The 15,232-nt window shown below is 37.5% G+C and overlaps 1 protein-coding gene across 2 annotated transcripts in view; it reads left to right on the top strand.

Moving 5' to 3' along the window:
• Positions 1-14,980, top strand: part of fstl5 (follistatin-like 5) — a 150,904-nt gene extending 135,924 nt beyond the window's left edge. For both annotated transcript variants that reach the window (XM_065273979.2, XM_065273980.2), the window contains exons 15-16: positions 2,658-2,782; positions 12,784-14,980. In XM_065273979.2, coding sequence (XP_065130051.2) covers positions 2,658-2,782; positions 12,784-13,486 — 828 coding nt within the window. In that variant the 3' untranslated portion in view covers positions 13,487-14,980. The remainder of the gene's footprint in view (positions 1-2,657; positions 2,783-12,783) is intronic.
• Positions 14,981-15,232: the final 252 nt, after the last annotated feature.

Here is a 15,232-nt window from a genome sequence, read left to right as displayed (position 1 = left end):
CGATCTAAGCGCATGGTCTAAAGCGCATGGCGCATGATCTAAATGGATGTGTCAGAATCCACTTTTGCTAATTTAACGCGGGGCAAAAAGGGTTGTTCCTATTCTTTTAATGAGTAATGGGTGTGTTTTGGGCTCCTGCATGTCCGTGTCTGTTTTAAAGATCGCTCTGAATCGGATCTCTATGAAAAGTCCGTCACAAAAATGGAATTATCTCAAAATATGGTGTTTTTGCAAAAACCTACCCATATTCAAAAGCTGATTGCAAAAGAACCACTAAAGGTAGAATGAAACTTTTTTTTTTGTTTGAAAGCAGAGGGTCTGTTCTTTCATTTGGTATATTGTATGTTTATATATTTAAAGAAGAAAATTTTCTGGAAGGCATTAAACTTTGGTGAAAATCATGAAAAACGCTGGCGCTGGCTGGCAACTTTTTTTAAAAACGCTGGCGGTGAAAGAGTTAAAAGCCAGTTTCGCTGGCGCAATGTCTAATACCTATTTAGACTAGGGACTTTGTAAACTGTAAAACTAAGCGGCGGAAGAAGACCACCAGTTTAAGATTGATGTTAAATAAATGTGTTGTTTTTCACTTGTATTGAAAACCTTTAAAAGCCGTTTTCTTTTAGTCATTGAAGTAAAAATAGCAGGCTTTTAATTGCTGTATAGCTAACCAATATCATCAAAAAATAATTTACAAGTATGTAAGATTACAAGTATGCAAAAGGTTTGTACTCTAAAAATACTTTATTTGTAACAAACAGGAGATAAAAAATTTACAAACGTGCGGAGAGCCGTTTCAGCACCCGGACAGCGGCATGAGTTTTTTTTAAAGGATTAGTTAAAAAATTTTTTCATCTCACCATATACACAGGTACAAGGTCATCATATACAATAAAAACATGGGGTAGCATTAAAACATTTTTAAAAACAGATGCATTTGTTTAAAGCAAAGCATTTATTTACTTACCAGGCTGCAGGTGAAGCAGCTCTTTGTGCCTTCTAACGTCTCATAATCGGTCCTCATTTATGTCAAAGAGACTCAATAATTATCTTTTACATTTGAATGCTTTACTTTTTCATATTTAAAAGCTTTTTGTGTGATAAGCAAACCCGCGTCGCTATCCCGTTTAGAGGCGCATATTTCTAACGCGCTCATTAAATATAAAAAACACTATTGCGCCATAGACTTTGGACTTTAGACCAGGTTTTAGTTGGTCAATGGCATTGTCTATTTTAGTTGCCCCAAAATAGCAACGCACCAACAATGCACCTGAACACACCTTGTTTTTAGATCAGAACGCCCATGGGTGCAAAAATGGGTGCAAATGCATTTGCTATTTAAACAACGCGGCGCTAAACGTGAAAATGATAATTGCGCCGACTTGAAACTAGCAAAAGACACTTGCGTCCCGCATTTCACTGTATGATAGAGCCCTTATAGTTAAAGAAATAGTTAGATCTGTCATCATTTGCTTAACATGTTACAAAACTGTATACATTTCTTTGTTTTGCTGAACTCAAAAGGAGATATTTGTAATCAAGCTTGTAACCGGAGCACCACTGACTTCCATACTAGGAAAGAAAAATTACTAATGGTGCTCAGAAATGTTTTGGTTACAAACATTGCTCAAAATATCTTCCTTTATGTTCAGCTGAACTAAGAAATGCTTATATATATACGAACAAGTAATCATGGCTATTATGTCAAAGATGTTTGGGCACAAATATAAACAGAATCAGAATATACAGTATGTGCAAAGCTAGCAAAGTGTTACAATTATCCCGCTCTCCCCAAGAAGAGATGTTCCTGCTGTGTGTGTTTTCATGATTTTAGTTGACATTTTTAAAGCGTTTGCAAAGTGATGTAAAATTGAACCAGCACAGCAAGCAATCTCAGTGGGGTTGTGTATCATATGATTGGCACGGTTCCCTTTCCCATAATGCAAAGCTTTGGCTAATCATAGTCAGAGTATATCAAGTTCCTCATGACAAGAGTCGTTGTGCCTTTCTGCACTACCATAAACATTGATGGAGGCTGGTTGTTACTGTGTTACTGTAAGGGCGCGCTCACATCATACCTAACCGAACCGAACCGTACCCAAGTACGATTGTCCTCACTCTCCCGCCGGTCCGCCATACACTTTATGATCTGTACCCGAGTACGCTTGCGTCATTAAAAGATGCGATTATTTTAAAGAAAACTGGAAGGTATTTGCGATAGAGTTCATCATTATTATGAGTTTATGGCTTAATAAGTTGTGTTTAAAATCATGCATGCTGCGTAAATCGTTCGGCGTATGTCTTTAAATAACCACGAAAGAGATTTAAAAGCATATTAGTTTGCTCTTCAATAACTCTTGTGCTGCTTTTAAAGGAAATACACTTTGGAAAAGGGAATAGGGCAGAGTACCAAAACACACTTGTAGCCAAACATCACTAAGGGGCGTGTCTACTAATCAACATCATTGCCTGGGTTGCATATGTGTGGGGCGGGACAATCAAAAGAAGGTCCAGATTCTATTGGGGTAGGGGCGTGTTTGTTTAGGTGATTTCAAATATCAACATTGGCTTTCAGAGATCATGCACCATTTGGATGTCTGTGTGTTTGTATGAGCTCCAGTAAAATTGCCTGTTACATTTGTGACTCTTTCACACATCAGGTGATCAGCCAGGCGAGTGGGAGCACACCTCACCACACCATCCACACTCAACCAGTCGGCCATCGCTTCGACAGGGTGGAGGATTTCTTCATCCCTCCCATAAGTCTCACCATTAATCACATCAGGTAAGACAATGAGAGAGACCTCCGTTGTGTACATAAGTAACACTTACTGTTATTATAACTAAGGTCTCCATACTTGTGGCCATATTTAATTTTCATATTTAGTTTATACATTTCAGTCATACAGGACCAAGCCCTATGCACTAGAATTTAGGAAGACCAATACTTTTGGTTGCATTTACATTGCATGTTTATGGGGCATACACACCAAACGCGAGTTCAACGATTTGCGTGAGTAGATTACATACAAAGTCAATGCAAAGACGCGATCAGACACGTCCTTGCGTGGGGGATGCGAATGACGCGATATGGGCTGCGCGTTTGCCGCGAAAACATGCACTATTCGACTTAACTGCATCTTACCCCAAGTTGAAAATATTCAACTCGAGCAAAAAATTTGCATCATAGGCTATGTGGAAATAAAAACAGATATGAATCGGATACATGCATTCATGTCTGCAATGTAAGCGGACAGATCGGATATTTTCATCTCAAGACGTGTCATGCATTATTGAAAATGCGACGCTAGCAAATGACTTCAACTACACACGTGATCACATGACTCTTCTTAGCAGTGCAATAGAGGACGACAGATGCGCTTAGTGAAGTAATGTTAGTTAGTTGTCTTGTTACAGAAATAAATCTTGTATAATCATTTTGTCTGTGTGCATTGCATATTGCGACATTTACTTCCTACGACATTTAATTGTTTTTCCGTGTAAATGCAGACATTGAATACGAGTCACTTTTAAAAGATGATGTAAGCAGGTCACAAAAAAATCGGATATAGGCAACAAATCAAGATTTGCAATGTAAATCCAGCCTTAGAGACCCACTGTTTTTTTGATGCATGGCAGAATTTCACTGAAACTGAAAGTATGGGACAAATTAAGTGGCCATCAATTAAAATTTTAGACAAAATTTTTCTGACCAACAGTAAACTTGACTTTAATAGGCTTTATGCCCAGCTGCACTACTTCCTGAACTTCAGCCAGCTCCTTGTTTCCTGTCTGCCATTATTGGACAAACTGATTAATCCAGGTGTGTCTGATTATTGAAGTTGTGACAACTGAGGTCAGGCACACCTGGATTAATCAGTTTGTTTGTGACTACTGAGGTCAGGCACACCTAGATTAATCAGTTTGTCCAATAATGGCAGACAGGAAACAAGGAGCTGGCTGAAGTTCAGGAAGTAGTGCAGCTGGGCATAAAGCCTATTGTACCATCAATTTTGTTTCTTAAGCTCCAATTGCACAACAAAGTTGCCAGTTGCTTCAGCTACTGGCAAGTCCACAAAGGTTGGCAAGTAATTCACAACGCTCTATACAGAACCCCTACAACAGAGGATGATTGTTTTTATTGATTGACATTTGGCCCTTTTACTGGAAGCTGGACTTCCTTTGCTAGAGCGACCAAATCGAGTGCTGTGATTTTCCCCATTTATAGTAATACCAATGCAGCATCTTGTTAATATCTATGGTCTGTTCTTCTAACTCAACCCGAGAGAAGAAAACAGCTCTCCGGCGCTCTGTAGTGTGTAAATTACATTCAGCGTCTGACATTTAGATCTTAATAAACCATTTTGTGCATTCATAGTCACTCGCATGGGGAAGTAGCTTTAGCACCTGTGAAGAGAGGAATGGAGAGTTTAAACCCTGAATAAACAGACCAGGAGACACTGGCTGGATGTGGAAATCTCATTTGAATTGATTAAAATCTGAGTTGAAGATTACTGAGCATGCACTGCTGATCCTCTTACTGTCCCCCTGTGTGTTGATGGATGTTTACTTATGCTATCATCTCATGCTAATATAGAAAAAATAGGGACTCATTTTCGAGCACTAGAAAGCGCCACTTGTTCGCTACAATGAAAGTCACGTTCCTGATAACAAGAACACTGTTGTAAACCATGTTAAAGGTTCAGATTGAAATGACAAATGTCGCTGTCTAAGGCTCTTTTAATAGCATGCACACAATGTTGATTTAAAAAGTCTTACATTTTGCAGATGCTTGTTGGTATGCAGTCTATATCTATACATATATTTGGATTTTCTTACTTTTATTTTGAATAACCTTTTTCATTGAACTTGTTGGTATTTTCTTCTCAACAAAGAAGGCAACATAATCTAAACCAGTCTTTCTATGTGTCCGAAACCACCTATTTAGTAGGCAAAAAGCAGTAGGCGAGGTGTATATGAAAACAGTAGGCAGAAAAGTACCCGGATTAATTCATATTTTCGGCAAGATCCTGAAGTGTTCAGTTGATGGACACTTTACTACCCCGTGAGCCCCCGGGAGAGGAGTTATCCAGCGAACAAGTAACAGGAGAGGCGTTGTTTTATTCGAAAATGTCCAAAAGCGGCTCTATTCGAATGCCAATACATATGAAGAGTTTGGTTCCAAAACGCAATAAATACATTTTGACTAATTTGCATAAAAATGTGTTTTCTATACCAAGAAAGTGAGAAGATGAAAACCACTATTTTATGTTACAAACTTTTACATAGCATCTTTAGGTTATAATAACATAAAAAAATTAAATCCCCTGGGGTCAATGTGTTAGCATGACAGAAGCTTGACCTGTCGTGTGAGAAAAAAACAACAGCCGGCTTTTTTTCTTCGCCCGAGTGCCTCTCACGTAAATTATTTAATTTTGATGCTTTACGTTTCTTCTCCACCACAGAAAATCACCACAGGTTTATAAATGCCATCAAAAGTATTGTTTTGTTTGTTGATCACGAAGTACAAAGTAGATGAGGAAAACTAGGATTCCGTGTGTATTCAAAGTGCCGCCATTGTGTGGAATGGTGCACTGTGATTGGTTAAGCGGATTTATTGCATTCTGCAGAGAAGGATGACTGCCGTTTGTTGCAGTTTGGAAAAAAGGGAAAAAAGATGACAGAATAACACGGTGGATATTGAATTTTTTGCATAAAATGAAGAATTGGCTTTTTAATACTGCCCAGATACAATACTGATTTTGCCGGTAACAATTAAAAAAAAAAATGTGTTTATCGCGTTTTGGAACCAAATTCTACATATATTAAACGACGGCCCCTTGTGGTTAAATAGCCCTTGTTTAACAGAATTCCAGTTTACAAGTAACTTTTGTCATGGTGGATGTATCAATGATGAATGCATTACGTCCAAATTCATTCATATTTTTCAGTACTGTCAGTATGCAATTTCAGAAGCAGGGTTTGTGTCAAAAATATGCCCAAAATACTACCTACAAAACTTCATTAGGTTTTGGCACAGAGCCTTAGAACCTGAGAGGCAAGACTGACAAAGATTCATTAAATCTAATCAATTTAAAACTTATTTGCAACATCTCCATGACAATATTCATTCAGATTTGCGTTACTGAGATCCATATAACAATGTGTTTATCTGCAGCACAAGTATTTGTACAGTTCAGGCATAGACATTTGTGTTCTTACATTTAGTCAAGCACTTGGGTCTCTTTTCTTTTTCTGTTGTAGCGGTGCAATTGCAGCGCTCTTATCACAGCTAGTGACCGGCCTTTGTTAAAAGACATGAGAGTGAATTTCACAATAGAGAGTTCATCGGTGGATACAGCATAATGCACAAAAAACATTTCATTTTCAATCCTGCCAGAAACTGAGATTATACGGCTGCACATAAACACACATTTGCTTTCACCTCATAAAAAAGTAAGCAAACCCTACAGTTTGGTTTTACCCCATGCAGTGCTTACACCCAGTGATACAAAACCTGTGCGCTAACACTGCAATTCGTTTCCTGACATTTGAGTTTAGTGAGTGTCAGCCTTGTTTTTCCTCCGTTGAGAGTATGTACACTTTTTTTGGCGCTTTGCCCCGAGAGGCTGATGACATTCAGAGGTGTTGTCTTGTCCCTGATGGAGTAATGCGTTTCAGTGTTCCCCAGTTAACAGAATGAGACATCAGCGATCTTCCCTGCAATAGAGGTTTACTCATGTGTAAAGTATTATAACCCTTTGATCTTTGCTTGGCAAGGGTCTGAATTTATCACATCAGCATTTGAGAAGTCGTATTTCTTTGTAAAGCCTGTTTATATTATAGGTAGAAAGAATAACATCATTGATATTCTAAGAGCAAAATGATACAGATTGAGAGAGGGGGAATATATGCTGTTAGATAACAGACTCGCAAATCATAAACGAGACAGGATGATCTCAATAGTTTTCATAGATTTTAAGTAAAAACGCATTTTTGTCAAATGTGTATAGAATATTTTAATTTAATAAATAACGTTTTGTAGATAGATACTCTAGGTCAGTGGTTCTCAAACTTTTTCTGCATGCGGCCCCCCTTATGTACGGTGCATTCCTTCGCGGTCCCCCAAAGAAAATTTATGACAAAAAATTTAAAATTTGAATTAAACAAAACATATTAAGTTATACAAAGTAGTGCTGTTGGTTAGTAGCCTTATTTTTTTAGGTTTAATTACACAGAATTTATGATAAATGAATGTATTTTATAAAATGTCATAAAACTGGGGCCCCCCTGGCACCATCTCGCGGCCCCCCTGGGGGCCCCGGACCCCAGTTTGAGAACCACTGCTCTAGGTAATAACCACATGTAAATAAATAATTTATAAAGCTTTTTTTACTTTATTCTACATCATTATAGCAGGTGACGATTTGGATCAGCCCAATGACCATTTTTGGAAATGTGCCATGATTAAGATAAAAGCTTACAAAAGCCACACTTTATATATCAATCTCAAATTTTAAAAATCACTTTGTTAGACTTGTGGCTTTAAGACCATTGATTTTCAAGGCTGCTATGGGACATCTATTATATATTTTGTTATGAATTGAAAAATGTTTTGTGCACAACATTTCAATTCCACTATACTTAAACATTTATAACTTGCTTTCTTTTAAACTCATCTGAAATCTTAAAGAAAGTTTCAAGTGTCTACTTTCAGAATATATCACAATCATTCCTGTAGGTCAAATACTGTAGTTTTGGAGCTGCAAACATTTTAGTATGGGTATGTCATTTTCATGATAGAGCTTAAAATGGGGGTTAGGAATAATTAATTAATTAATTCCTTACATTTATATAGCGCTTTTCTCAGTACTCAAAGCGCTTTACATATGAACAGGGGAAATCTCCTCAACCACCACCAATGTGCAGCATCCACCTGGATGATGCGACGGCAGCCATATTGCGCCAGAACGCTCACCACACACCAGCTTATTAGTGGAGAGGAGACAGAGTGATTTAGCCAATTAGTATGAGGGATGATTAGTAGGCCAATGGGCAAGTTTGGCCAGGATGCCGGGGCACACCCCTACTCTTTTTCGAATGACATCCTGGGATTTTTATTGACCACAGAGAGTCAGGACCTCGGTTTAACGTCTCATCCGAAGGACGGTGCTTTTTGACAGTATAGTGTCCCCATCACTATACTGGGGTGTTAGGACCCACACAGACCACAGGGTGAGCACCCCCTGCTGGTCTCACTAACACCTCTACCAGCAGCAACCTGGTGTTTCCCAAGTGGTCTCCCATCCAAGTACTGACCAGGCTCAGCCCTGCTTAGCTTCAGTGGGCAAGCTGTCTTGGGCTACAGGGTGATATGGCTGCTAAAAGGTCAAATATTTTAAATGGGTCTTCAACAGGGGGTCTGGGATATATTGGTATTGCCAGGTGTCCCCTAAATAATGTTTAAAAAAATATATATACATTCAAAAAAATGCATTAATTGGCTAATAATAAAAATTTAAACTTGATTAAAATTAAGGTTTCCACATTCAAATGTATTCAGTAAGTTTAAAGTGTAATGTATTATGTTAAGAGTAATACTGTACATAACTGTAATACAACTGTAACGTAGTACATAAGAGTAATACTTAATACATTTTTTTATGTTTTTAATGTGTACATAAAAAAATCATTCAAAAATGCATTAATTGGCTAATAATAAAAATTAAAACTTGATTAAGAGTAATACTGTTCATAACTGTAATACAACTGTAACGTAGTACATAAGAGTAATACATAATACATTTTTTATGTTTTTAATGTTTAAATAAAAAAATCATTAATTGGGTAAAAATTTAAACTTGATTAAAATTAAGTTTTACACATTCAAATCTATTCAGTAAATTTGAAGGGTTATGTATTATTTTAAGAGTATGTGACTGTGCATACCAAAAATTTATTATATTAATATACTTATAATGTTACCATCATAATAAAGTAAATCCAGTCTTAATTTGATATACAGTATGTACTGGTGGTCTCTGCTCCTCCGCTCTATCGATTGAGGGGTCCTAGGCCTGAAAAAGATTGAAGACCTCTGTGACAACATCCAAAACCAAAGCCTTTATATGTGTGTACAATTTTAGAGCTGAAATAGTATATAAAGTATATAGGAGGTATTTGTATTTGAAAATCAATCCGATTAACTCTTTGGTATTTTATGAACCTTAAAAATATACTGTCTAGGTCTTAAAAGTTATTGCTGGCTATTCATTAGGATTGTATACATCAGTGTCTATCAAAACATTAATAAGAAAAGTTTGAAACCGCATTTTACATCTTAATCCGTAATATACTAATAAATTCACGATGAACCTACGATGGGAATGTGTTCACTATACTGTAAATGTAAGTGTAGTTGTGTAATCCGCAAGAGGATATTGATTTTTGAAAATATGCTCATATAATAAAAATCTGATTCTGGTAAACAGCAGCAGCAGCGTTATTTGTACTGAACACTGTTGTAAGGGGAAATGCTTTGTGATCCGTGATCCAATAATTACTTCATTCTTTTCCCATTTGAAATGCCTCATATATTTTGAATTCACCCATGGCGGTGAACTGTTGAGGAGGGATTTGTACGGAGGAGAGTCTCTATGTGACATTTCAGTCAGGTTGTCAAATTATTTCAGCATTTACAAACCTTCACGCTGGGAAAATAACAACCTACAGGAGTCCTGTTCACGGCATTCATTGACTTCCTGTCACGCTTTTATCCAAGCAAGCAGCCTACGGGCAAATATGTTTGTGTGTCACCAGTAAGCAATGCATATCTTGTTATTATTTCTTTTATTTCTTTTTTAATTGTACACTAAACCCTTTGCATGGTCTAATTAGACATTTTCCATGTCAAAAGGGTAGGGTGGATAAATATTGAATTTATTTGTATAAATGGAGGTTTGGTGATGCATAAAGAAATTTATTTTTGTTGGTGCGAATTAATGGTTGTTTTGAGATGCCCGAGGTGAAAGCAAAAGACAGCATTGATTTACAAGAGAAAAGTGCTTCCATTAATTGCTTTACATTGGCGACCTAAACAAACCCATGGCATATTACAGACAATAAAACAAGGTTGCAAAAGCTCCATTTAGGTTTCTTTTTATAATATGATGTTATAGTGCTGTGCTGTATATTGACTGTTTTGGTAGGGGCTTTATAGAGCAATGAAAACAGCTTTATTCTTGTTGCAATACATATCTAGAGGACAAAGCTGTGTGTGTCATCTCCAAGAGATGCATGTGACTCTTAAGAATCAGCTTCTGGTGTACAATGGGATACATCATCTCAAGCCCCTGTAGAAATGTTTTGTTCCTTTCTGCCACTGGGAAACCTGTTTCTAATCACTATTCAGTGATGCATGTTTCCCTGTGGCTCTCACAAGGGGCTGCATCAAACATATATCTGTAAAACAATGCTGAATACGTGATTGCAAAGACCATTTTTAGTGATCCCTGTGGCATAGAAATCTCTGGTCTTTTTACAAGCATATTTAGAGTTTGGGTTGTATTGGAATAACCCGGCTCGAAAACCCTATAGTTTTGCACCTGTTTTAGTGAATCAGACACATTTATGTGTATGCATTTGGTCGATTTTTTATCCAAAGTGATTTACGGTGCATAGTATATGCATTGCCTACACCCTAACAATTCTGGGTTATTTTCAACCCAGCGTTGGATCAAAATGGGATAAACCAAACCCCTTAGGGGTTAAATTAAATAAGGAAATGTTTATATTTGACCCAACAATGGGTTAAACAACCCAGCATTTTGGGTTAAAACTGTGCAGCATGCTGGGTTGTTTTAACCCATAGTTGGGTAACAACAAGACAGAATAGTTTTTAAAGGAATAGTCAATTTTCTTTAAAAAAAAATCCAGATAATTTACTCATGTCATCACCATGTCATCCAAAATGTTGATGTCTTTCTTTGTTCAGTCAAGGAGAAATTATGTTTTTTGAGGAAAACATTCCAGGAGTTTTCTCATTTTAATGGACTTTAATGGACCCCAACACTTAACAGTTTTAATGCAGTTAAACATTGCAGTCATTTTTGGCAATAAAAATAAAAATATGCACTTTTAAACCACAACTTCTCGTCTTCCTCCAGACATGTGACGCGCCAGCGTGACCTCACGTAATATGTCATCATGTCAAGAGGTCACGGGTGACTTATGCGAAACTACCACTCCAGTGTTTACAAGTGTTAAGAAGAGGACCGCTCTGACGTAGTTGTATGTGGAATGATAATAATTAATGTCTTTGTGTCAGTTTATTGTTTAAATGGTCCGCAAATGTGTAACACGTGACCTTTTGATGTCATTACGCAATTATGTGAGGTCGCGCTGGCGCATCACGTGGACGGAGGAAGACGAGAAGTTGTGGTTTAAAAGTGCATATTTTTTACTTTTCTTGCCAAAAATGACAATCGTTTTGCTAGATAAGACCCTTATGCCTCGTTTGGGATTCTTTGAAGCTGCGTTGAAACTGCAATTTTGAACTGCTTTAAAACTGTTAAGTGTTGGGGTCCAATTAAGTCAATTAAAATGAGAAAAATCCTGGAATGTTACCTCAAAAAGCATTTTTTATTTTTCTAGCCAAAAATGACAATCGTTTCGCTAGATAAGACCCTTATGCCTCGTTTGGGATCGTTTAGAGCCCTTTGAATCTGCTTTGAAACTGCAATTTTAAACTGCATTAAACTGTTAAGTGTTGGGGTCCATTAAAGTCTATTAAAATGAGAAAAATCCTGGAATGTTTTTCTCAAAAAACATAATTTCTTCTTGACTGAACAAAGAAAGACATCAACATTTTGGTTGACATGGGGGTCAATAAATTATCTAGATTTTTAAAAAAAAAAAATAAGAAAATTGACTAATCCTTTAAGAACCTTTCAAGCACCTTTATATTTAAAATTGTACTCCCATTTTTTTTTATTCTGTACCTCATAAATTACAAAACTAAACACTGAGTATATCATAACAGTGAGAATAGCTCGAGGTGTAACTAATGGACGCATAGCAGCTGCCAGTTGATGGAGCTCATCACTATAATTTGTCTCATCAGTCCATGACAGTCATGCATGCTCTGTTGATAGGACATAGACTAAGTGCAGACACATTTCCAAGTGCATAAAGATGAATGTGAGGGTTAGAAGTGTGCGCTGGAATTGATTGTAGAGCATGCAGATTTAATTGAGCTTTGTCAAATGCCGCGTTTCGCTTACCACCTTTATTTTTTCTTTGTTCTGCGGAGTGTTTTAAATGGCTAATAATTGGGCTCTTAGGATTTTTCAATGGATAAGACAACGTGTGGATGATTAATTTTTTAATGGAAATCAATTACAGCACCAGACATCTGGTAGTTTAGCATGGGCTGTTGAACAGAGGTGTGACATTGAATTCTTTTCTCCTACGAAAGTCTCTTGGTAGACCTCACTTGAAACAGTTTAGTATTTGATATCCGTGTCTCAGTCAGGATCTGTTCACACAAAAGCCTACTTTGTTACTCTTCATGTGGCAGGTACTTCTTATCCAAAGCTGCTTGGACATCATTAATTACAGTTTCACTGCCCTCAGGATAACATTACTCAAGTGCACAATAGCATTAGATTCAAATCAATGGAGACAACTTGGATGAAGCTTTTATTGGATCAATACAGACCATTTACAATTAACAAGCTTGATTTAAAAAAATTGAGTTTTCTAATACATATCTCCTCTTCACAATAGGTTTGGTATTATTCTCCACAAGAACGAAGCGGCTCTTCACAAAATCGACCTGGAAACCACCTCCTACGTGAAGAATATTAGTTTGAAGGAGTATGATTGCATCCCACAATCCCTCGCCTACACGCATCTGGGTGGATACTACTTTGTCAACTGTCAGCCGGACTCGACAGGTGCGGTACAGCCGCAATTAATCATCGATAGCGTTACGGACAACGTCATCGGCCCCAATAGGGATGTGAGCGGGACACCTTACGTGTCTCCGGATGGCCACTATCTGGTAAGCGTGGATGACCGCAATGGGTTAATGCGTTTACAGCACATGTCAGTGCGGGGTGAAATCGGACAACCTTTCGACATTCACACCAACCTACACCTATCTGATCTCGCCTTCATGCCCTCTTTCACCGAGGCTAACCTGTACAATGTGTTCGGCAGCTCCGGCCAGCAGACGGATGCGCTTTTCGTGGAGCTCAGCACCGGTAATGTGAAAATGATTAAGAGTCTAAAGCAGCCCACACCGTCAGCGCAATGGCCCTGGACCCGAAAAAACAGGGTCATGACCGGAAGCGGCCTGTTCGGACAGTATCTCATGACCCCTTCCCAAAGCTCCCTGTTTATACTGGATGGGCGCCTGGATAAGCTCAACTGCGAGATCACTGACGTTCCATTGGGAAACACTGTGGTGTGGGTGGGAGAGGCGTAAGTCATGTTACGGGGATTGAGAGGAAAACAAAAAGGTTACAGTTGCACTGAATTTGGTCTCTGTTTAATTTCTCGAGAACAAAATCACACTGTTCGAATAACAAAATTGACTGCATTGGAAAAGAGATCTTCATATATAAACGGTATGGTAAACAATTGTTTTGTATAAGCAAGCCAGGTTTTAAAATGGTTAAAATGGCCAGCTGTTAAATGGTTTCTACAAAAATATTAGATGGTTTCAAACAAGCACTGGTATCTTTTATTAAGAAACTTTGCAAGAATCACTTTTTTGAAGGTGAGCAAACGGGTGAATCAATTTAAATGATAATAACAGGGCCCATAAAAACACCAAAAACAAGGTGAAAATTTTCAGAATGTCTTTTAAAATACACAAAATGCATTCAGCCCGCTCTTTTCCAGTGCCTTGAAGGAAGACTTACTAAAAAAGAAAAGTAATTATTTTCCCAGAGCCCGCGGATTAAATCCTCCCTGGCTTTTCCTCATACAGAATGAAATTGCCACACTTAAATTTCACCTGTTTATAACTCCTATGGACCCCAAGGCATATCCGGCTTATTATAAAAGCATCACGCTGAAAACCCTTTGCCCACTGTGGAGATTGAGATGTCAGTAATTATGTGTTTGATAACTGTGTAAATCCTTTTGAAAAGTTTGGGTGTGAGAACAATGACATGTGCGACCCATCAGAATCAGTGGATCGGTCTATTATACAATGAAACCAACATATGGTTATGAACCTACTTAATCTTAGTAAGAGAGTTGTTCAAGGGCACGTAAAGAATACAAGTTTTAGTTCACTCGGAGACACAACAGTCTGCTTTAGTAACCGGTGTGTTGCGTGATTTAATATTAGGCATAATTTATGCATCGCAAGGGTTGTATAGCTTGGGAAACATTTATTTAAGAGTTTTCAATGAGAGTCACGATGCTACATACAGTAAGCACTAACAAATAATTTTTTGTGTCAGTAGGAAGCACAACTGTGTGCTCACAATGAATTATTTCCTCAATGGACAGAGTCTATGCATTTACATTAACACGCCAGCCAAGAGGCTGCATGGATTAAGCTTTTCCCCCCCTAGTTATTTTACGTTTCATGGTCTGATTTAGTAATCGGACGTATTTTTGTTTTAGTTTATAGATTTTGTATATTTTGTTCAAAATGCTTTTTATTTGATGCCGTTTCCCTCTACAACCACGACTGTTTCGGTTTTAACTTCTGTAAATAGCAAATTGGCCTACGCTCAAATACCATAGCTTACCTAAATTTTCTTTAAATTGTTTAAATTTATTTATTTTTAGTGACAAAAACCTTTGTCTTTGTTCCACAGATGACCAGGTACATTGTGATGTCACACCCAGAGATTTTGTCAGCCCCATGTAGCCATGTATGTTAATTCTTGTGATTGTTATTTATGTAGAGAAACATGCTTGACATTTTGGCAGTTAAATAAAGCCTATAACTTTGAAAAGACGCATCTGCGTGTTCTTGTATTAATAATACGAGTTAATTAGCTGTTAGTGTGGAATGGACTGAAAAATGAATTGAAATGTGAATTTATGCATCACTACACTGAAACTGATACATTCTGTTAGGGTATAAATGTTTTCCTGGAAAGCTTTTAGTAAATCGCTCAGGAGTTATAAAGCTTGAGTGTTGTTTATTTGGCAGAATATCATTATTTATAATGAATCGTTCTCCTTTAGAACTTCATTTATAAATTTC

The sequence above is a fragment of the Paramisgurnus dabryanus genome, chromosome 16 (assembly GCF_030506205.2).
Source record: "Paramisgurnus dabryanus chromosome 16, PD_genome_1.1, whole genome shotgun sequence".
Taxonomy (NCBI): domain Eukaryota; kingdom Metazoa; phylum Chordata; class Actinopteri; order Cypriniformes; family Cobitidae; genus Paramisgurnus; species Paramisgurnus dabryanus.
The sequence above is the reverse complement of the archived record's forward strand: the minus strand, read 5'-3'. Positions and strand labels throughout refer to the sequence as shown.